This window comes from Dermochelys coriacea, chromosome 11 (assembly GCF_009764565.3).
Source record: "Dermochelys coriacea isolate rDerCor1 chromosome 11, rDerCor1.pri.v4, whole genome shotgun sequence".
Lineage (NCBI taxonomy): Eukaryota > Metazoa > Chordata > Testudines > Dermochelyidae > Dermochelys > Dermochelys coriacea.
In genome coordinates this window covers 61,866,903-61,889,072 of record NC_050078.2, presented here as the reverse complement: position 1 = coordinate 61,889,072, position 22,170 = coordinate 61,866,903, and the positions used below count along the sequence as shown (strand labels likewise).

The window sequence follows — 22,170 nt, the reverse complement described above, 5'->3', positions numbered from 1 at the left end:
GGTGTGGAGTCTCCCTGGCTGCCCATGCACTTAGGGACTGCAGGGACCTCGTGGTAGCTTCCTGGGAGCTGCAGTAAGTGCTGCTGGGACCCTGAACCCCACCCCAACCCCCTGACTTAGCCTGGAGTCCCCTCCTGCACCCAAACTCCCTCCCTGAGCCTGCATCCCCCCAACACTCCACCTGCCAGCTCTGAACCTCTTCCTGCACCCCAAACCCCTCATCCCTAGCCCCACCCCAGAGCTCACATGCCCTTCTGCACTCTGAGCCCCTCGATCCTAGCCTGAAACCCTCATTTCTGGCCCTATCTGGAGCCTGCACCTACAGCCCATTATCCCCAACCTCCTGCCCCAGACTCCTCTTGCAACCCAAATCCCTCATCCCCTGCACCACCAGCTGGAGTCCACACCCCCTTCCTGCCCCAGCCCGGTGAAAATGAGGGTGGGGAGAACAAGCGATGGAGGAAGAAGGGATGGAGCGAGTGAGGGTGGGGCCTTGGGGAAGGGGCTGAGAAGGGTGTTCAGTGTTGTGCCATTAGAAAGTTGGCAACCCTAGCTTATAGATTCTAATGCCAGATGGGATCAGCGTGATCAGCTATAGGCCAAACTAATTCCTCAAGCATATCTTTTAGAGAAACAGCCACCTGTGATTTAAAAATTGTCAGTGATAGAGACTGAACATTGGTAAATTGTTTCAATGGTTAATTATCCTCATTGTCAAAAATGTACACCTTATCTCCAATCTAAATTTGTCTAGCTTCAGCTTCCAGCCATTGGATCATGATGCTGTAACCCCACTCAAGAGTCTGACTATGACCAACCTTTGGTCTGTCTCACCTTTCTTTGCTTTTTTGAATCTTAAGTCCCTAGTTTCTCTTGGCCAACTTCTATTTTCAGTTACATTAGTGGAGGTGCTATATCACTTGGTATCTAAGCACTGACTATAATCTGAATTAGAGTTATTCTGGATTTCTACGGGTGGAACACGGCAAAATTTGCCCATGTGGCTTTTTAATGGAAAGCACTGGCCCCTGCTAAACAACCTCCTCTGCCAGGGAAATGAGCACATGCTTTTGTCAAGCATTTGGCCAAGGGAATAGGACAATGATGGATACTTCTGTCCTGCTGGAAACAAAATGTCTCTTTATGACATTTATCTTGTGGGGGCTGGTTTTCCAGGAGAAAAAAATGCCCTAAAAAGTAGGGAAAATGCGTGTGTGTGTGTGTTGTGTTTTTTTTAATCCTAAAACCTTCCAGGGAGATGCAAATGTATTTTGAATGCTAAAATTCGGCGAGATTTAAATATCTATCTATCTTGAGGCAACATTGCCATGACAACTCTTATCTTCTCTCCCCCCTCACTCATACGTAGAGCATTTTATTTGTCTTTTCCTCGTGGTTCCTTTTACCCTTCCCCCATCCCCAAAATCCTGGCACTTCAGCACAAGAGATGTCATGTGGCATCTGCCTAACTGAAAAGTGATCAGTGAGAACCCTAAAAGAGAGAGCTGCCAATGTGGTGCTCATCTTTGAGCTCCAGGGAAACACTTTACATCCCATTTAATAGCCCTAGATCAGGCCAAATGGAGGTCCGCAAGAACTGCTAGTATAGTTGCTGTGCCCTCCTGAGCCCTCAGCCACCAGAAGCCATTTCTCAAAACGTCCAGTAATAGGCTATGCATATTGCTATTCGTTATAGGTAACTCGTTTATATGCTGGATAACAGTGACTATGAGCTAATGCCATTTAATGGCTATTTGGAGGCCTGGCTGAAATAAGATGGTTGTCCTAGTTGACAAGTGCCTGTATCACAAAACTACCACCATAATGGCACTTATTATCCCCCTTTGTAGTCTCTGAAATACGAATAAAAGGGCAGCCCTCTGCACCCACTCAGCGCCTCCAGAACTTGCTTGGTTCTCATTGCAGGAACCTAAATAGGCACGGAGACAGATTTACCGTTCACCCTACACATGGCTTAATTCTATGATAAAATACCATAAACAACAGAAAATAACCTTTCTGTATAAGGGTTTTGAACCATCCTATAGGATTTAAGAGAATTTTAGTTTTGCTACAGAATACAGTAGAACCTCAGTTACAAACTGACCAGTCACCCTCCGCCCCCATTTGGAACTAGAAGTCTGCAATAAGGCAGCAGCAGAGCCAAAACAACAACAAAAAAGCAAATATAGCACAGTAGGGTGTTAAATGTAAACTACAAGAAAAATAAAGGGAAAGCAGCATTTTTCTTCTGCACAGTAAAGTTTCAAAGCTGTATTAAGTCAATGTTCAATTGCAAACATTTTGAAAGAACCACCATAATGTGGTGTTCAGTTACAAACATTCCAGATTTATGAACAACCTCCATTCCTGAGGTATTCGTAACTCTGAGATTCTACTGTAGAAGCCTATAGAACAGATTAAAAAAAGCCTATAGAGGCAATTTCTCTACCACCCTATTGGTTTTGTCTCTAAAGGACTTTTCCACAAGGGCTGTACTGCTCCTTCAGATGCTGACCCTGCTCTGCGACTAGAAAGGCTTTGTCTGAATGCTTTGGCATTGGTGCTAAATGGCAAACCTAAACATTCACTAAAAAAAAAAACAAAACCCAGCCAACCAAACCCACATACATTGGAGAAAAAACAATTGACTACTGGAAATGACCATAAAATGTATTTTTGAGCTTTTAATATGAAAATATAACATGTTAGTAAGGCAGCAGATAGCAATGACCCTTGAACAACTGCCTGGAAATTGAAATTTTGTAAAATAAGGCATTTTGCTAAAGAAAAAAATTTCAACTGGGCTGATGACTCATGAACTGAATCTTAAGCCTCATCCAATTTGAAATGACAGATATTAAGCAATGAAGAATGGTTGCGTACAGTGTTAAGCAAATAATTCAGTCACAGTCACTCTAAGAAGTGTCATAATATTAATGTAACTGTGCTAGAGACTTGTATTCTGGGCATTTATCACTTTACTTCTTCCCATTTCTAACAGCACTTGGCACAGTTCCTGGCTGAGAAGGGCAGGGAATTTTTCTACATTGGCACTGACCACTAAAGTTAAAGTTAAGTAACCCTAACTGTGCATGGTGCACACATAGACTAAGTTTACAACTGCTGTGGAGTTATTCCAATTTATACCAGTATAAGAGGTGAATAAGCATTGTGTGTATCTGAGACTTTAATGGACATCACAAGAGTACATTTTATCTCAGTTCAGGGAACTCCAAACAGAACTAAACAGAAGTTTGATGCTTTTGGACAATTTATTTTTGAAAGAGCTTCCTAGTGTCTGAATCATCATTCCCACGGTGTGACAGTAAGAAAGCAAATTGTGGCCTTAAGTATACTACAAAGTCAGCTATTTTCAGACAGGTTCTTAACAGATACAGTGTTGTTCTACCAGTCCCCAAGAATAAACTCCATTTTGGCTCCTCCACACACCAGGGATATTTTAAAATAAAATTGTGTATACTTATTTTTCCAAAGAGTTTTGGAAATATCGGGAACCTTTGGGAAAATTAAGTTTTACATAAGCAAGGCTTAGGGTGCATTGCTATCTGGCACAGGATCAACCTTCAGTTACGTGGAGGTCCGATTAATAGAGCTTATATGTAATTCATTATGAAATAAATGTCAGTGAGGTGCAAGGGGCTAAATCACACAGTGATTTTTCTTTCTTTCTTTCTTTCTTTTTTCTTCTTCTTTCTTTCTTTCTTCTATCTATCCAGAAAACAAAGATAGTAAAATATCTTTCCCTCCCTCCCACCCACCCACCCACCACCGTGTATCAATGGGATCAGGGACCATTCTGGAGTTTTGAATCTCAGCTCCACAAAAGCAGAGCTGATCTGAACACAAAGGCAGGATTTTCTGTTTAGATTTCAGCTGAAGATGGCATCAGATGTTAATCCAAGCAGAGCCACTAGGACACTATTTAGGCTGGCAGTGAACAACAAGAAACAAAGACACTTTTATAAGAGCACAGTTTCCCAACGTGGAGGTGCCAAAGAAAAGGATCACAGTGTAGGTGAAGAAAACTGCAGCTGCCCAGATCTATCTCCCCACCTGAAACATGCTGACCCTTCTGCAGATGAGGTAGAAGGTAGCTCCTTGGAAGCTTCTCCCCTTCTGCTATGGCTCTTAAAAGGACTGGTTGCAAGAGCAGCTCACATGATGGTGGCTGAAGTAGCAGCCTGCCAGCCCAAGCTTCTCTACTCCACCCCTACATGAGCACTGCCAGCACTGTGTTGAGAGAGGGAATGGGGATCAGAGTCATCAGAAGCAGGTTTAGGGGGAACAGTGGTAAGAGGATGGGGAAAGCATGTATAAAAGAACAAATGGACAAGGAAGAGTGAGAAAATGGACAGAATAAAGGAGAGAGGACAGCAAGCGTATCAAGATTTAGGGCAAAGGGGACAAGAGGGCACCAGCCTGTCTATCCCATCCCAACAGACTCAAAAAAGGAGAGGTTGGGAACCATTGCATTAGGGCAATGAGAGGGACCTGCACAAACAGGCTGGTTAGCTGGTGATAATTTGGCTAACAATGGTTGGGAAGTGGACTCTCTAAAGGGCTTTTTACTTGTAAATTAGAATATTAACCCAAAGGCCTATAAAATCAGCCCTCTCCACTTCCCACATTTGCTCTGCCAGCCTTGCAGTAACCTGATGCTGTGCAATGAATGATGTTCAGCAATCATTCCTGATGCTGATTAAATCAGATGCTGGCCTCAATCTGCTGGCTACAGAATCCCTGCCTTGTTCTTTTTGAAACTGCCACTACTGTTTTAGCAGGAATTGGACAACCATTTCCCTCCCCAGCCCTACATGACCAGCCAGGGCCACCCCTCCCCACCAGCACAGTGCAGTGGACCCCTTCCCTCCCCCACCATTAGGGGAAACTAGGATTCAGGTGATGCCTCCCTGCTTCCCCCCACCTCACCAGATGGCCTTGAGGAGAAACTGGAAAGGAACCAACCAGAGACCCCAGCCAGCTAGAGCTGCTGGGCTGAGAAGGAGTCAAAGCAGGGGCCTGTGGCCAGACAAAGAACTTCCTACAGTTTTGACTGGACTGTCTCTGCCCTGTGCTGTTTGCTCCAACTCTCCCCCTCCTTCTCCAGAGTTGCTTCACTTCACACCTGCCCCCACACCCCTCTTTTCTCCAGCATGCCCTTGCCCCTCCCTTTTCTTTCCATGTCGTTTGTCCTAACTAAAAGCCACTAAAAAGTGCATCGTGAAACTAGCATGCTGTTTGCTGCCATCACACTCTGCTGGGGTGTTCTACCCCTTTCCCCATACAAATAATGGGCTAGCTGGAGCACTGGCCTATTCCAATACAGCAGTTCTATGAGTAAAACTGTAAGATTATGTTGCTTCCTTCAATGCAAAATGGCTAGAGGTCAAAATAATGTATCCAAAAGGCATAAGAATTAAATCTACTTTAATATGACAATTTTTTTGAGTTACAAAAAATACCAAGAGGCTGCTGGGTTAAGAACATGGAAGGTAATGAAACAGTAACGTTAAACCCTTGACCAGTTCAGCATGATGGAGGAGGGCTCCTTTCTGAGGCGCGCTCTCTCTCTTGCGCTCTCTCTCTCTAACTCACTCCTGGCTTTGTTCATTCAGCTTCTCTTGGATACAGTTATCCATGCTTCTTCCTTTGGAGAGGTTACCAGCTCATATTTGGTCTCCATGACCTGCCCTTTCACGGGATGCAGATATAATTTCCTTACCAACATACTCAGCAGTACTGTGGCCACCATATAGGCAAACCTAGGGGGAAAGAATAATAAAAGAAGACAATGAGGAATTCTGCAGTCACTGCTGATACAGTCTGCCAGGGCTGGTGTTCAATGCTTGACAAATTTAACACGAACAAGCTGTTCCTACTCCTGAATCCACACATACACATAGCCTTTTCTTTATCTCACCTCAACTCTGGGCACTCCTGACTTCCCGAAAAGCCCAGTAAGGAAAAGTTTTCATAGCGGATTCATCACTGAATCTGTCTGGATCAAATCTGTAAGACAAAACAGGGAATGATTCTTCCTGGGTATGCATGCGTGTGCACGCACATATGTACACATAAGGTGCAGAGACTAATAAAATCCTAAAACTCGAAATCCCACTACGTTGCTATCACATCAATACAAATGCCTTCTCCCCTCCTACATCATGCAGCTTACGAAGAGCACATGCAATCTGATTTCTCTCTCCCTTCCTTCTCCACTTCTTACATGAATTTCCATTCTTCTTGCCCCTCACCCTCACTTTCAAGCAGCTGGCATGTGTGTGGGGGGAAGCTGATTGATTCATTAGAACGAGAAGAACTTGTTTCAGCATGAGGTTGAGTGAAAGCTTTAAGGGAACTGCTCGTTTAAAATGAAAATGAAATTCCCATAATCAAGTACCAACAGGCAGACTAATAAAATGCCAGGGAGCTTAAAACTTGAGCTATGATATTATAGGAAATATGCATTAGATGACTTTAAGGCAATTCTCTCTCACTGTGTATTAGATCCTTTCCATTACACTTCAAACCTTTGGCTCCCTGCCTTGCCTATGAACTACAGCTCTGATCCTATGCTGATTAAAGTCAAAAGGAGCTTTCCCATTGACCTTCAGAGTCAGGAGGAATGGGCACTACATTCACACTCTAATTAAAAGTGGCAAATTACAGATGATATAACAAGAAGGGAAACTCGGTCATTTAGAAAAACCTGTTGAAAGCAGACATTCACCCACACTATATTAGAACTGGACTATGACTAAACTTGCTCAGGTGGGCAAAAGGAGGGCACACAAGAAACCCTCAAATATGCCTCCCCCCACCATGTCAACCACAATCTCAGCCCTTAATTTACTGGCAGGCTATGACTGGGTGTGTGTTGTGCTGACTGTGGGCCATGGCCCTGTCCTCCAGCTTCCTCAACCAGTGCCTCCTTCCCAAACTAAGGACAGTACAGCTGTCATTCTGATGTATAATCCCCTACTGCCCCTGAAGGTATCAGCTAGCATGATGCTGATAGGGCAGGAGGCCTCTCCACCCTCCCTCTTCCCCTGAAGCAAGGGTTATGGCTGTAAGAGAAAGAATAGAGCCCTTAGGGCTATTTTTTCTCCCATAAGCTCCACTGTCTTTTCTCTCAGACTAGAATCACTGACCCACATTCTTTCCTGCCTAAGCTATGTTAAACCAGTGTTAAAAATTGCCACCTGGAGGCCAAAGCAAGCTACAGCATTTCCTTTTGTCCTCTGGAGCTCTAATTTTCCTGCCAGGATCCTTTTTGTTTTCATGGGTGGAAATAATGAGGTAGAGTTTCCTTCCCCTTAAAAAAAAAAATCTTTGACTGACATTTCCTCCCATGAGCCATTGTTTATGGTAATGAATAGAGATTTCAAATCCATTTTAATCACTATTTTCCCCTTGTAGCAAACCTGAAAAATAGTCCCACAGCATTTGCCAAGGGAGTGCTGTGAATAGCCAGAAATATCTGTTACTGTACTTCTTAATACACAATGAATATGTAGCCTGCAAGATCACATTTGGAGTTACCCAAAACCCTGTCCTTGGAGACAATCAAGAGACCTCAACAAATCTTAGCAGGGAGTTCCTTCAGCACGACAGCGGCTACTGTACGAAGGTTTGACAGCCTACCCATAGGGACATGAGAGACAAGATCCAAAGAAAAAAAAAAAAAAGAACAACCTATAATAAAGTTTCGGGTATCCCATACCTTTAGGGTGAGGCCAAGCTGAGCTGTCCTGAAGCACCAACCCAGGAGCGTATAGCACAAGAGTCTGAAATGAAAGAGAAAAGAAAAGATACATCTGAGTCAGTCTAGAATTCACGACAGGGATAAAGTTACCATAGATAGTAAACCATTAGACAGCCCTTATGGAAGTGTCCTATATAGAAACACTAATAGTCCTATATGCAATATTCCTATATAGGACTATAGACATACAGTCCTATATAGAACATAATACCCTATCCCCAACACCTTTACATTTTTAATTTTTAAGCTATCATTTTCTATTAAATTGCATAGGTCTTTAGAGCAAATTTAATTGGACCCTGTGGTTTTAAAAGGGTGGGAAAGTCAACCGCCACTAAGTTCATATCCGATCTAAACTTCCAGACGTGTTCATACCAGAGTTCAAGTTTAGCCCATATTGAGATAGGAGCCAGGCACAAGGTCAGATACAGATTTCAAACTTTCTCTAAAAATTCTTGGGGGTGTGGCCAGGGATCTGATAATATCCCATCTCTAGTACACCAAAGACAAACCTATTTCACCCAAGATCTCCTCATTCTTCCCACAACTATGTCAGGCACACATGATACAAAGTATGTTAAAGATTAGGACTGAGCCCCATCACCAGCATAAATTCAAGCCACCACTTCCATTTGTGGCAAGGAAACCCACTCGGAAACCATACTGAAATTAAAACAGAACATGTGTGTCAGGGAACAGTTTAATGTAAGCAAAAGAGAGGCCAGCACCATTGTGTCCAGCTCTGCTCAATCCAATCCAAGTACAGACAAAGAGAGAGAGCTGAGATGAGGAGAGCAAATGAAATCCAAACATTCCCAAAAAGCAGCAATGCCTTGTAACTCAACCTTATATTGGGCTTCCAAATGTCCTTAATCACAATCCCAAGGCCCTTTACTTTTATTTTTCAGCAGCTCTGTTGTGACATACCTGTTCTGAAGAGTTTACAATCTACAGACCAAGTTCTGTTCTGTTCAGTGGAGTTAGTCCCATGGACGAAATTCATACCTGATATAAACTGATACAACTCAACTGAAGTAAATGGAATTGAAATAGATTTTGTTCTGGGTCAGTGAGTAAGGCAGGCAGCATCTGCCCAATAAATTAGGATTTATAATTTGGGGCCCAGTTCTGCCACCCCTGCTCATAGTTAGTAGTACTCTAGGGCCGGATCCATTGCCCTTCTCTTCTATGGGCTTTTCATTAGTCCTTTACTTTGCAAACAAGTCCCACAGGAATCAGTGAACTGCATGCAGAGTAAAGTCTTTCTCTGTATCTGTTAAAGGTGACAGTATCAGACCCTACTTGGTGCAACTGAGACATTCAATGGGACACTAATACCAGGGGACCTAATATATAGGCCACTGCTTGTGGGGGTCATGGCACATATGTGAAAGAAAAGCAAAGAGTCAAATATAGTAACATCTTAAATGAATCAAACTGTACCACAGAATCTCTAATGGATAGAAATTATGCTTGAATAATAGAGGATAGTGTGTAGAACATATATCGGCCACCTGACCAGGATGATGATGGTGACTGTGAAATGCCTCAGGGAGATTAGAGAGGCTATCAAAATAAAAACTCAAGAATAATGGGGATTTCGTTATCCCCATTAACGACCGGGTACATGTCACCTCAGGACAGGATGCAGAAATAAAGTTTCTAGATACCATTGATGACTACTTCTTGGAGCAACTAATCCTGGAATCCAAAAGGGGAGATGCAATCTTGATTTAGTCCTAAATTGGAGCCAGGATCTGGTCCAAGAGATGAATATAGCGAACCGCTTGGTGATAGCTGCCATAATGTATGTATGCATGTGGGGGGGGATGAGGGGGGGAAGAGATACCCAAAGAAGTCCACCACAGTAGATTTAACTTATAGAAAGGGGAACTACATAAAAATGAGGAAGCTAGTTAAACAGAAATTAAATGCCTGAAAGGAAACTTTTTTTTAAAACACCATAATAAAGGCTCAAATTAAATGTATATCCCAAATTAAAACAAATAGTAAGAGGACTCAAATAGTGCAACCAGAGCTAAACAGAGTAAAAGAGGTGGTTAAAGACAAAAATGCAGCCTTTAAAAATTGAAAGTCAAATCCTACTGAGGAAAATAGAAAGGAACACGAAGTCTGGCAAGTCAAGTATAAAAATATAATTAGGCAGGCCAAAAAAGAATTTGAAGAGCAACTAGCAAAATCTAACAGCACATTTTTTTTAAAGTATATCAGAAGCAGAAAGCCTGCTAAACAACCACTGGAGCCACTGGACAATTGAGGTGTTAAAAGAACACTCAAGGAAGATGAGGTCATTGCGGAGAAGCTAAATGAATTCTTTTTATCGGTCTTCATTACAGAGGATGTGAGGGAGATTCTTTTTTAGGTGACAAATCTGAGGAACTGTCCCAGACGAAGTGTCAGTAGAGGCGGTTTTTGGAACAAATTGCTAAACTAAACAGTAATAAGTCATGAGGACCGGAGTCATCAGAATCCTGAAGGAAACTCAAATATGAAATTGCAGAACTATTAACTATGGTATGTAACCTATCACTTAAATCAACTTCTGTACCAGATGAAGGGAGGAATAGCTAAAGTGATGCCATTTTTAAAAACAGGCTTCAGAGGCAATCCTGGCGATTACAGGCCGGTAAGCCTAACTTCAATACCAGGCAAGCTAGTTAAAACTATAGTAAAGAACAAAATTGTCAGACACATAGATGAACACAATTTGTTGGGTAAGTGTCAACAAGGCTTTTGTAAAGAGAAATTATGCTTTACTAATCTTAGAATTCTTTGAGGGGATCAACAAACACCTGGACATGGGTGATCCAGTGGGATAGTGTACTTGGACTTTCAGAAAGCCTTTGACAAGGTCCCTCAAAGTTCTTAAGCAAAGTAAGCAGTCATGGGATAAGAGGGAAGATTCTCACATGGATCAGTACCTGGTTAAAAGACAGGAAACAAAGGCTAGGAATAAATGGTCAGTTTTCAAAATGGAGAGATGTAAATAGTGGTGTCTCCAGGGGTTTCTACTGGGATCAGTGCTGTTCATATATTCATAAATGATCTGGAAAAAAGTGTAAACAATAAGGTGCATGGTTTGCAGACGATACAAAATTACTCAAGATAATTAAGTCCAAAAGAGACTGTGAAGAGTTACAAAGGGATCTCGGAAAGCTAGGTGACTCGGCAACAAAATGGCAGATGAATTTCAATGTTGATAAATGCAAAGTAATGCCTATTGGAAAATAGTCCCAACTATACATACAAAATTATGGTCTCTACCTTAGCTATTACAACTCAAGAAAGATCTTGGGAGTCATTGTGAATAGTTCTCTTAAAATATCTGTTCAATGTGCTGCAGCAGTCAAAAATCTAACAGAATATTAGGAACCATTAGGAAAGCGATAGATAACAAGACAGAAAATATCATAATGCCATTACATAAATCCACGGTATGTCCACAACTTGAATACTGCATGCAGTTCTGGTCACCCCATCTCAAAAAAGACATATTAGAACTGGAAAGGTAAAAGAAGAAAAGAAGAAAGAAAGAAAGAAGAAAGAAAGAAAGAAAAAAAGAAAGAAAGAAAAAGAAAGAAAGAAAGAAAGAAAAAAGAAAGAAAGAAAGGTTAAGGGTATGGAACAGCTTCCATACGAGCAGAGATTAAAATTACTGGAACTATTCAGCTTGGAAAAGAGCCAACTAAGGGGAGGGGGAACATGATAGAGGTTTATAAAATCGTGAATAGTGTGGTGAAAGTGAATAAGGAAGTGCTATTTATTCCTTCATGTAACAAGAATCAGGGATCACCCAATGAAATTAATACACAGTAGGTTTAAAAAGAAAAAGAAGTACTACTTCATACAACACACAGTCCACTTGTGGAAATCGTTGCCAGGGGATGTTGTGAAAACCAAAAGTGTAACTGGGTTAAAAAATGAACTAGATAAGATCATGGAGGATAGGTCCACTAATAGCTATTAGCCAAGATGGTCAGAGATGGAACCCCATGCTCTGGGTGTCCATATATCTCTGACTGCTAGATGCTGGGACTAGATGACAGGGGATGGATCACTTGATGATTGCCCTGTTTTGTTCATTTCCTTTTAAGCATCTGGCCACTGTCAGAAGACAGGATACTGGACTAGATGAACCATTGGTCTGACTCAATATGGCCATTCTTTTGTTCTTAAATTAGGATTTTTTGTGCACAATTTAGCCCAGAGACAGACCCCTTCAAAGCCAGCAGAAGTAGTCCACGGAAGGCCATTATAATGAACCACTCAATGCAAATCTACTCAGGGTTCTAGAATAGCCTCTTCACAGAGGAAAGGGGAAGAGCTCCAAGATAAACTGCACAAATATCAAAGACAGACTGTCATCTTGGTGTAAACTGTGCTAGAGAAATAATCTGGGTTTGACAGTAATTGGGCACAGTGCTCCCCTTCTCCACGCTAATGGGAACTTCAGAATTGCAAAGACCAAAATCAATCAAGAGGAGAGGGCAAGTTTGAGCTCCCAGCTCTGTCTTACCTCTTTGGGAATAATATGCAGGTCAATTCTTCCCTCCAGCTCCTGCAGCCGTGCGGCAATTGGCGTAAGCTTTGCTGTCCGCACCGTCTCACACAGGACCTGCCGGCAATACCTGCAAATAGAAGTCTGTGCCAATAAAGCTTTTTCTGAGACAAGCAAGTGCATATTTCTGTGGCATCAGGAATGGCTGTTCTGCGTAAGGCTGCCCTAGACTTGCTGACCCTCTGCTTTTGGGATCACAGCTCTTCTCCCAGAGCTGCTTCCAGGACACACTCAGTGAGAAGTCCTGGCACAATTGTAGATGAAGCAAGAGGCTTTCTCTGGGAGATTATAAAAATATCATCTGTTCAGTGGCCAGCTGATAGCAGCTAGACAACAAGTTTCATCAAGGAGAGAGAGAAGCACTCTTACAACAGTACTCCAGCGTTCCACTGCTCTACAGGGCCTTACAGCAGCTATAGCAGTGGACCGCAGAAGTATGCTGCATCAGTGGCTGGACTCTCTGAGGTTTGCTTAAGGTATCTAAGCGCTGAGGCACATGCTTTAGGGACATTGGCAAGACTCCTAATCCTCCTTGTTGAAAGTTCAACGCACTGTGCCCTGTCCTCATCAACCACCTCAAGTCATGTCCCCCCTGCTACCAACGACACCTACTTTGGAGGGCCCTAATACTATGAATCCTCTGCACCTAGGTCCCAACTCAGTAAAGCACTTAAGTGCTGAATAAAGTTGGGAACTGTGTTGTACTGCACCTTACATAAGAGGGCTGCTCCTGATGGGCACTACTGCAACACAAACACCACCTAGATTACTATTATTAGTAAGGCTGAAACTAAGAGGGTTCTACTGAAATTTAACATGATACTAGTGAAACTGTCTAAAAACCTACACAGCTGAATAGAGCCTAACAGGGTTTTTTTGAACCATCTGGTAGAATCCTACACCAGGGATATAATTCTCTGTTGCTTTCTATAGGATGGTTCTAACACCTACAGAAAAGGTCTCTCTCTTATTCACTCCTCTTGGACTTTTCCAAAGGGGTACATAGCCATCAACAAGAATCACCAGTCAAGGATACCCCCTTTGTTCCTGCTCAAAGGAGTGGCAAGACATGGTTCAGAGCACAGCTCCCAAGCCCACCACAAGGCGTCTTGTTAAGGGGCCCAATCCAGCTCCAAATGAAGTCAAGGTAAATGCTCCCATTGACTCCAAGCAAACTCCACCTGGGTTTCTGATGGGCATGCTCCCTGAGTCACTGGACACACTCAGTGTTGCTGCTTCCCCTTCTTTCACAAGCATGGATAGGAGTCAGCCTTTAGCATGCAGGATCACAATGACACCTTATTTAGCTCAAGTGCTTCTCCCACTCTTAACATGGACCCACCTGAGCTGCTCAATTTTCTCATGTGTAAGTGGGCCCTTTCCAACAACTCGGTCCACCTCCTTGTAGAGGGTCTGTTGGACTTCTTCCGATGTCGTCAGGAAATAGACTGCCCAGGTGCACACTAAGAAAGGAACAAGGAGAGTGCTGGCTCAGCAAATCCATCTCCTCATTTAAGGGGGACTAATCAAGTCCAGCTTTCCTTCTCTCTATCTCTGCAAAGTTACTCTTCTAATGCAGTGAAGAGGCATTAGGGAGACACATGAGATGCAAATGTGAAAGGATAACATCTGCATGAACTATAAAATGTAGCTGTATAGAATTTACCCAGTAGACCTTATTGATTCTATACTGAATAATAGGACAGAGTCTGAATGATGCTATCCAGGGATACTACAATCTGGAATCCCTTTTTCTGTCCTAGTGACAAGAAACTTGGGAAATACTGGAAAACGATCATCAAACCAAGTGGATTAAGGAGGAAATAGTCATTTAGTGGGCTTGGGGTGCTGCAGCCTCACAGCTCCACGATCCGCATAGAAGAGACCAGACAGTCCTAAGAAGGGTCAACCACTCCATACTGCTGCTCCTCCCCTAATCCCCAGAGCACAGCTCCTACAACAGTCATACTGCCTTCGCACAGGCCAGAACTCAGGATAATCAGAGAATGTAGACAATCAGACTAGATTTAACTATAGGCCCCTGAGGAGTAAATCTACCAAAGTGAGGCTCCCAACACACGTGGAGAAAGCACCCAAAACCTCCCCTCCAGCAGGTGGGTCATAGGAGAGTGGACAGTGCTGACCAGGAAAGCGATGTGACTGAGCAGTTGGGGATTCACTGATTTAACATTTCCCCTCAATGGAGCTCTTATCGCCCCCTGGCGGAGCTCCGATGGGAAGGTGGCAGCTATATTGTCACTTGTCCCCCCCTTTTTTGCTGAATCTCTCTGTGCACAAGAGGGATTCAGGTGGCACAAGGGATGTATAACAACTCCCTGTACCATGTGGCTGGATCTGGTCTTTTGCGTATCTAGCAATAGACTTATGATATACTATCTAGGCAGACTTCTCCAATAAAATTATCAGAAAGACAGACAGCTCTAATATGAAATAAGCCCATGTGAAGTAGTGTTTCCAACTTGCAAGAAGCAAGAGTAAGCAGGCATTTTGCCATTTTCTACTCTGGAGGTTGTACAAGGGATCCCATCAGAAAATTGAACAACCAAAACTGGGAGAGAGTTTCCTGTACCACTGACATTCTCTTTACGTGAGCTTTGCTACTTGACTTTCAATATTTTTCAACATCTTGGTTAAGTGCTATATTTAGACGGCTGTCTTTGGGATTCCAGATAAATGGATGATTTTGGGCCTGTTAATCCTGCAGATTTAGTTCAGAAAAGTTCCCCAACATAGTAACAATCTGTGCAGCCAAAAGCTTGGTTCTTATTTCTGTTTGCTTTTCTCATAATCCTTATATAATGCAAGTAACTTTAAAAAAAAGTGTTGATAGCATACATGCTAGGGAAATGTGGAACAGCCAGTCAAACATCATTTGCTCTAAATCTTCCAAGAGCAACAAAGTTTATTTCAAGGATGATCATTTTGGGCTGCTTTCCTTTGGTACAATTTCATCTAATTTAGCACCAGTTGGATGGGCTTAGAGTCCAAGTGAAGAACAGCAGCAGGAAATTCTAAGACTCACAGCATGACATGGAGGGTTGTTTATAACAGCTTAGCTTCAATCCACTAGAACCCACTACCTAGAAAGATGCACCGATAGGGCACCCGGAAATGCTGTAGAAATACCTGCCTGAATAAATTTCTAGTATAAGAGAAAAGGGAAGGGAGATTTTGCTTTTTCTTTACATAAAATACGTCTCATCTCAATATGCTTTTTCAATAGAGATTAGTCCCCTTATCTCTGTCAGAGTTGAAAGCTGCCTGTGTTCTCTACTTACGGTTAGCCGTGATTACACACCCTGCCAGAGAGAATATCATCGTGTCTTCGAGGATCTATGAAACAAAATCTGGTTCAGGGGTATGGAGTCAGAGAAAACATTAAAGAATTTAATGACAAATCACATCTTCCATTCCACCACACTAAATCACCTTAACTCAGACAGCATGAAATCCAGCATGAAAGGATAGGATTGAACTCTCTGTAGTGCTTCCCCTGGAAGGGTTTTGGGATTCCCTCCAAGACCTTTTCCACTTGGCTTATCCAGAACGCCTTGTCCAGTTCTGGGAGAACACTTTATTCAGTCCTCTAGAATCCAAAAAGCTCTGTGTGAATCTGGACTCGTCCTTGAGGTTTCTTTATTAGAATTTCATAAAGCTACAACTGAGGTGATCAGGTGTTGGATGTGGTTAGGGTGCACGACAACTCCAGCATACATAATTATAAATCAGATTATATACATATTCTAAAAAATTCTAATTGTGCATTATATTCACATGCTTTATGATTGGCTTACTAATTTTGCAAACCAATCCTTGTATAGATCATAAGCTGTTCATGTGCTATAAAAAGTGTGCCAGTAAGCAAAGCTGCAGCTGCAAGTTTATCACACATTACTCTTCTTCTTACTATTTCTTCTAATAGCTACATATTAGTGACAAGGCCACTTGTGAATTCATGCTTTGTCCATTGTAACCTCTGTTTCCTTATTTCTGTTTTTTTCATAGTTAAGTCAAGGTCTACAAAGGGTACTTAAGCAAAGAAATTCTTAATACTAAATACCCATCTAGTTCGTAGAACAATAAAGCAGAAAAACAGAACGTAACCAAAAATATAATGCATTTAAAGATTGGAAGATGAAAATATACATTATACTCTAGTGAGGAATCTGGACTGAACGAGATGCAAGACAGACAATTAATCAAATGCTAAGATGTAATTAACAATTGATCTAGTGAAACTCCATTAGCATGTAATGATACGTCCACAATAGCTGTACATACCTGCTTGTCACTCAGGTTCCCCTGCAGTAAGGAGTCTATGAAGACGTGGCGGTTGAAGCTCCTGCCCCGCCGCTCCTTTGTGACTTTCTTTAAGACGGATTCCATCTCCATCAGAGCTTCATGCACACAAACAAATCATTATTTTAAAAGCTGGTCACCCCCAAAAGCAGCAGAGGACTCTTCTAGAATCCATCTTCCCAAACAGTCTTTCAGGCAAGCTGTCCATCCTGTGTCCATTGACAGAAGCAGACTATGTGCTAAGCATGTTACTTAGTGTCAATTTGCAAGAAGTTTACTGAAATTTAATCTAAAAATGTACGAGTCAAACAGACAAATGGTCCAGCTCAGATCACGAGAGCAAGTTCAAACAACATTCAGGGTTTAACAATCACCCCACGAAACATTCTTATACTTCACTCAGATCTCACAGCCTGTGTGGTCTATAGAGTTATTGCTGCTAATCATTCACATTGTTGTAGCACCTCCTTCCTCTCACATGCTGTCTGAGGACCCCAGCAGTACTCGCGCACAAAATAAAGGAGATCAGAGTTTGCTCTGTTGTGTCATACTGCTATAAAACTGGTGCAACTCTAATGAAGACAATTCTGGATGTACATCAGCTTAACAGAGCAGAATTTGGCCTCATGTCCTTAAACACACAGCACAAGTGCAAGAAAGGGAACACCCTGTTTTTGTGGGTTTAAATTAAGTCCTTAATATTACTTTAATATTTTAATAATAATTAAGAGAGACAAAACAGCACAAAAATAAAATAATCTGGTGTGGCAACATATGAAAGATGACATGAGAGAACCAGATGCATAACGGAAAATAGTAAGCTGTCCTGGGAATACCAAGATACAGCACAGAAGGCTGTGGTTAAAGCCACAATTCAGGACTTCTACATTCTGTTTCATGGCTAACTAAGAGGAAGAATGGTCTTGTAGTTAAATCACTAAACAGGAACTCAGGAAATCTGAGTTCAGTTTCCAGTTCTGCCACAAGCTTCCTGTGTGACCTTGGGCAAGTCATTTAACCACTTTGGCCTTGTTTGTAAAATAGAGATGACAAAAATTCACTACCACACAAGAAAAATCGATAATGTATGCAAGGTGCTCAGATACTATGGTGATGAATTCCACAGAAAAGCCAATACATAAATAAATATGGGCAAATCTAACACCTTCATATGGTAGTTACCTTAAACAAAGTAACCACCAGTGTGTGAATGAGCCAATAGATGGGAGTTGGGGAGTGGTGGAAAAACAACTTACCATCTTCATAGAGCTTTTTCCTGGTCATACTTTTGTCTAGTGACCCATCCAAGAAACCCTTTCCAATTTCTGCCCATATCTGAAAGAGGTACAGATGAATTCCATTACCCTCCAAGTCACAGGTTGCTGGCAGCTCTGCCTAACTTTATCCTGACACATGCACAAAAAAACCAAAGACTTCCCTTCCCTATAGCAGGCCTGAATAGGAAATAGCTTGTTTTAAGTGTGGGCACAATCACATGTGCTGCTGTGTTTGTGAGGCTATTTGCAAAGTGCTGCTGGAATTGAGCTGAGATGATGCAGTCATGGGGATTAATTACAACTGAAAAAATGATATATCCCGAGCGGGAGAAGGAAGGCCCTTTACTTTTACATCACTGATGTAATGTATGCCTCATTTATCCACAGGGAAGCAAAAAAGGTTACAAACCCAATTTTTAAAAACAAGCCTTTGCAGATAATTTTTAAGAGACCCTTATCATATCTGACAGAACCACTGGGTTCCTATTTTTTCCATTCCATCCTCAAATCCTCATCTTTGGAGCCATCAGCATTCTGGCTGAAGTCTAGAACTCACATGACGGGTCTCAGAGATTGCTTTTGAGAGAAAAGTGTGAAACTATGGTCTCAATTTATAGAATTGCCAAGCACCCACAGCTCCCACTGACTTCAGCTAAAGTGGTATTCAGCACCTCTGAAAATTAGTTCCCAGATGTCCACTTCCTGGAGGCTGAACCTACCTCTATTAGCAAAGACTTCCAAGCCATCGTGTCCCAAGGCACAAAAACATTAGGGCCAAAAAATTCAACCCACTTATTCTGCATGTTAGTGTAGCATCTTATCATAGGTCACATCATTTTTACTCTTGATTTTAGAAAGGTCCATAAAGGATCCAAGATATTTTGATCAAAGGGAGATGGCACAACATCAAAGATTCAAAGTAACTTTGGTCCATTTACTCGTAAGAGCTAAATGGCATTTATCACAGAGCCTCATTTAAACCTTTGCCATTCATTCCCAATTTCAGCTCAGTATTGTGCCTCCTGATCACAAAGTACCAATCTTGCATAATTACCCTTACAGGTAGCGTGATGGTTCTGTAAGTGTGGATGAAGGCCTCTACTTGGACTAACTGTGATCACCTCAGATGTTCTCTTTATTCACAACACTGAGGGTTTAAGAAGGGACCAGAAATCAAAGACTTGGGATGGGATTTTCATAAGACTTTAAGTGAGTTAAGCATCCAAATGCCATCAGGTTTCAAAGACATTTGCATACACCCAGTTCCACTAAGTGCTTTAGAAAACTCCAGCCTTACAAAAATTACCATAAACTTATTAGCTATTTCTTTATTGTTGACCAAGTGTAAAATTTGACAAAATAGTGGAGAAATCACCTGCTTGGAGACCCTACCAATCTGAACATCCAAGGTGAAGGCCTCTGCTCCAGCATTTTGTACCCCTTGCTAAACTATGCAGTGATAGAGGCTAATGCCATCAACCTGGAAAATTGACAGGATCTAGGAGAACATTCCTTGCTCTTCCCGAGACTTACTGCATCATGGTTCCTGCGGAATCGAATTACTTCCCGGTCATCTTCAAAACTACCACCCATTGCTGTCTGTGTGACAGACTTCATGGCAAAGCCCAGCATGTGTTGGCAAAGGGGCACATGTTGAGACTCAGGAAAGGACAGCCATTTTGCTAGCAACTCTTTAGACAGCTAAAAGAAAGGAAATAAGAAAGCCACAATAATCTCCTTGACCTACCACTTCACCCCATTGTTCTTTAGAACACACCTTAAAGAGGAAGTGTTCTCACCCAGCTCTTAACAGTCCAGACACTGGATATGGCTCAAACTTAACCCTTCTTGCAGGTTTTTTTTTAAAATTATTAACTTAAAGAACAAACAGCCTTAGGTTCCTGCTAAGGTTGGCTGTTCCTAGAGTTTTTCCCCATAGGGCCCCTGTGAGCCTGCTCCTTCTACCACAAAGCAATGCTTAAACCGTTTAGTAATCTTGGGTTGGAGCTAATATGACTAACTATATTTGGTTGCCAGGGTGAGTCTGAGTACAATCCCAACATCTGGCATCCTGCCCTGCTCCCACCCTCTGGAGATATACCTAGAACGCAAACACTACAGCATTTTTGGTTGTATCTAATGTCTTGAAATAAACATAACCGAACCCTGTCCTTCCTTCTAAATGTAGTGAACTAATGCAAACAAAAGCATATTCATATCGTATTTATACAGTCAGATGGATACTGCCACCACTAATATTACATTTCTCTGTGAAACTTGCTATCCAAATATTGTTGCAAGTAACAAAGTCAACCACACCTGGAATATGGGGGGAAATAGCATTTCTTTCACTTTGTTTACTTTGTGCATCTGACAGCAATTTATACAATATCCGTTCCATTGATTCCTTGGTCTTAATATAGAAAACAATAATGTGCTTCATCCATGTGTTTGTCCTTTCACAGTATGCATGAGTGCCAGTGATCTGTTCTAGAGGGGATGCCAGACCAGCTTAAGAGTGTGTACCAATCAAGTGATTTATCTCCTGTTGCCCATTCCCAGCTTCTGGCAAAATTTTGTGTCAATTACCTCAAATTTACCAATCTCAGAGCAGGAATATGTAAAATGCGAAGTGGAAATTTTATTTTTGAGGACTTTGAGGGAGAAGAGCAAAAATAAATAAATAAACAGACTTATAATGGAAAGCTAGCAGTCCTCCATAATAATAGAAGAAATAAAAGTCCAGAAGTTAGAATACTGAGATTTTAAAACATTCTCAAAATCTGCACATGGTTCTCATTCCAGCACCAACCTTCCCTCTAACCTTCCCCATTATCCTCTCCGCTAAAGGCCACAGATTACTGTTCTCTCCGAGAAAATGTTACATGCTGGCCTGCACACTGCAAGCCTTCAAATCAAGTAATTCACCTTCTGGATGACAGCAAAATTACTCTGCAGGGACTTGGTCACACCGTTTTCATACAGCTTTTTCCTCAGGTGACTCTCCCCCGCATCCCCACTGAGTCCAGACTGGTACCTCAACAGGGACTTTAGCATCATTTCAAAGGGATCCGCTGAAACAAACAACAAAAAGAAAGTCTGAAATATCAGTCAAAACAGATTTGTGGGGGGAAGAAAGGGAAATTTAGAGAATCCTCTAGAATTCCCTCATTTTGCCCTTTATGTCCTCTCTGCTCAATGGCTCCCAAAACTAGGGCAACCTATCCTTCTGAATAAGGACAATGAACACAGTTGCCTTTGAACTCGGTCAGTGCTACTCGTAAGTTGACAGCAATACGGGGCATTTCCTCCTTCCAGGAATGGTCTCCACAGAGCTCAAAAACTCTCTTGTTCCATGAAATCTGGGACCCAGAACTGGATCCTCCATGTGACAGTACAGGATGCTGCTCCTAGCATACCTAGGCTGTCTCCCTGGAGTGCATGCTACATAAACAGTCACTGGCTCTTCTCACCATTTTTATGAGAACTGCAGTAATAAGTTATAACTTGTTACAAGGTCCCCGGCTTACAATGTCATCAACTTGGTACAGCATCAGATGACACTACAGCCCGACCCCCATGCAATGAAATTAGTTAGCAGGCTCACTTACAATCTGTTTACATCTTACTCATGGATACAACATTGCTGTTCTACTGGTCCACAAGCTCATTTTAGAATCAATTATTTCATGGGATGGAGGCCCAGACAAAGGCATGGATACAGTGCTGCTCTTTTCCTTTCTTCTACTGCTCTGTGGCCTCGTTTTATCCACTAGCATTGCAGACATGCACACGATGTGTCAGTCAACGTGAAGGAGCCGGGGATGTGCACTACCTTCAACAATCATGTCAGGATACAATACGGAGAGATCTAATTCCAGAGTCTTTTACTTTCAGCTATAACACTGCTTTTCATACATCCCTCAAGGGCCACACCAATGAGCTCTTATTGCACTACTGTTACTAACACCTACTCTTGCCCATCTGCAGAGGAGTGCCAGATCTCTTATAGAAAAGAGTGTCCTGTTAAATTATACAGACCCCCTTTCACCTTCTGCAGCAGTGGAATTTGTCATGGAATCATGATCTGGAATCCGAGCTTTCATCTCAAAGGAAAACAAAATTCCTGACCCTTATGATAGTAAAGGAAACATTCCAATTGTGAACAGAGTGCAAACTGATGCAGTGATGTCTGGCTGGGTCTC

At 42.1% G+C, this 22,170-nt stretch overlaps 1 protein-coding gene across 1 annotated transcript; it reads right to left on the bottom strand.

Annotated features, from left to right (window-relative positions):
• Positions 1-5,434: 5,434 nt before the first annotated feature.
• Positions 5,435-21,041, bottom strand: LOC119863737 (cytochrome P450 20A1). Its single transcript, XM_038422556.2, is given in 11 exon segments — positions 5,435-5,786; positions 5,945-5,999; positions 6,002-6,058; positions 7,748-7,811; positions 12,327-12,438; positions 13,711-13,831; positions 15,668-15,722; positions 16,671-16,786; positions 17,945-18,023; positions 19,499-19,666; positions 20,894-21,041. Coding segments are annotated over 11 exon segments (1,110 nt in total). The 5' UTR covers positions 21,026-21,041; the 3' UTR covers positions 5,435-5,635.
• Between the last annotated feature and the right edge of the window lie 1,129 nt (positions 21,042-22,170).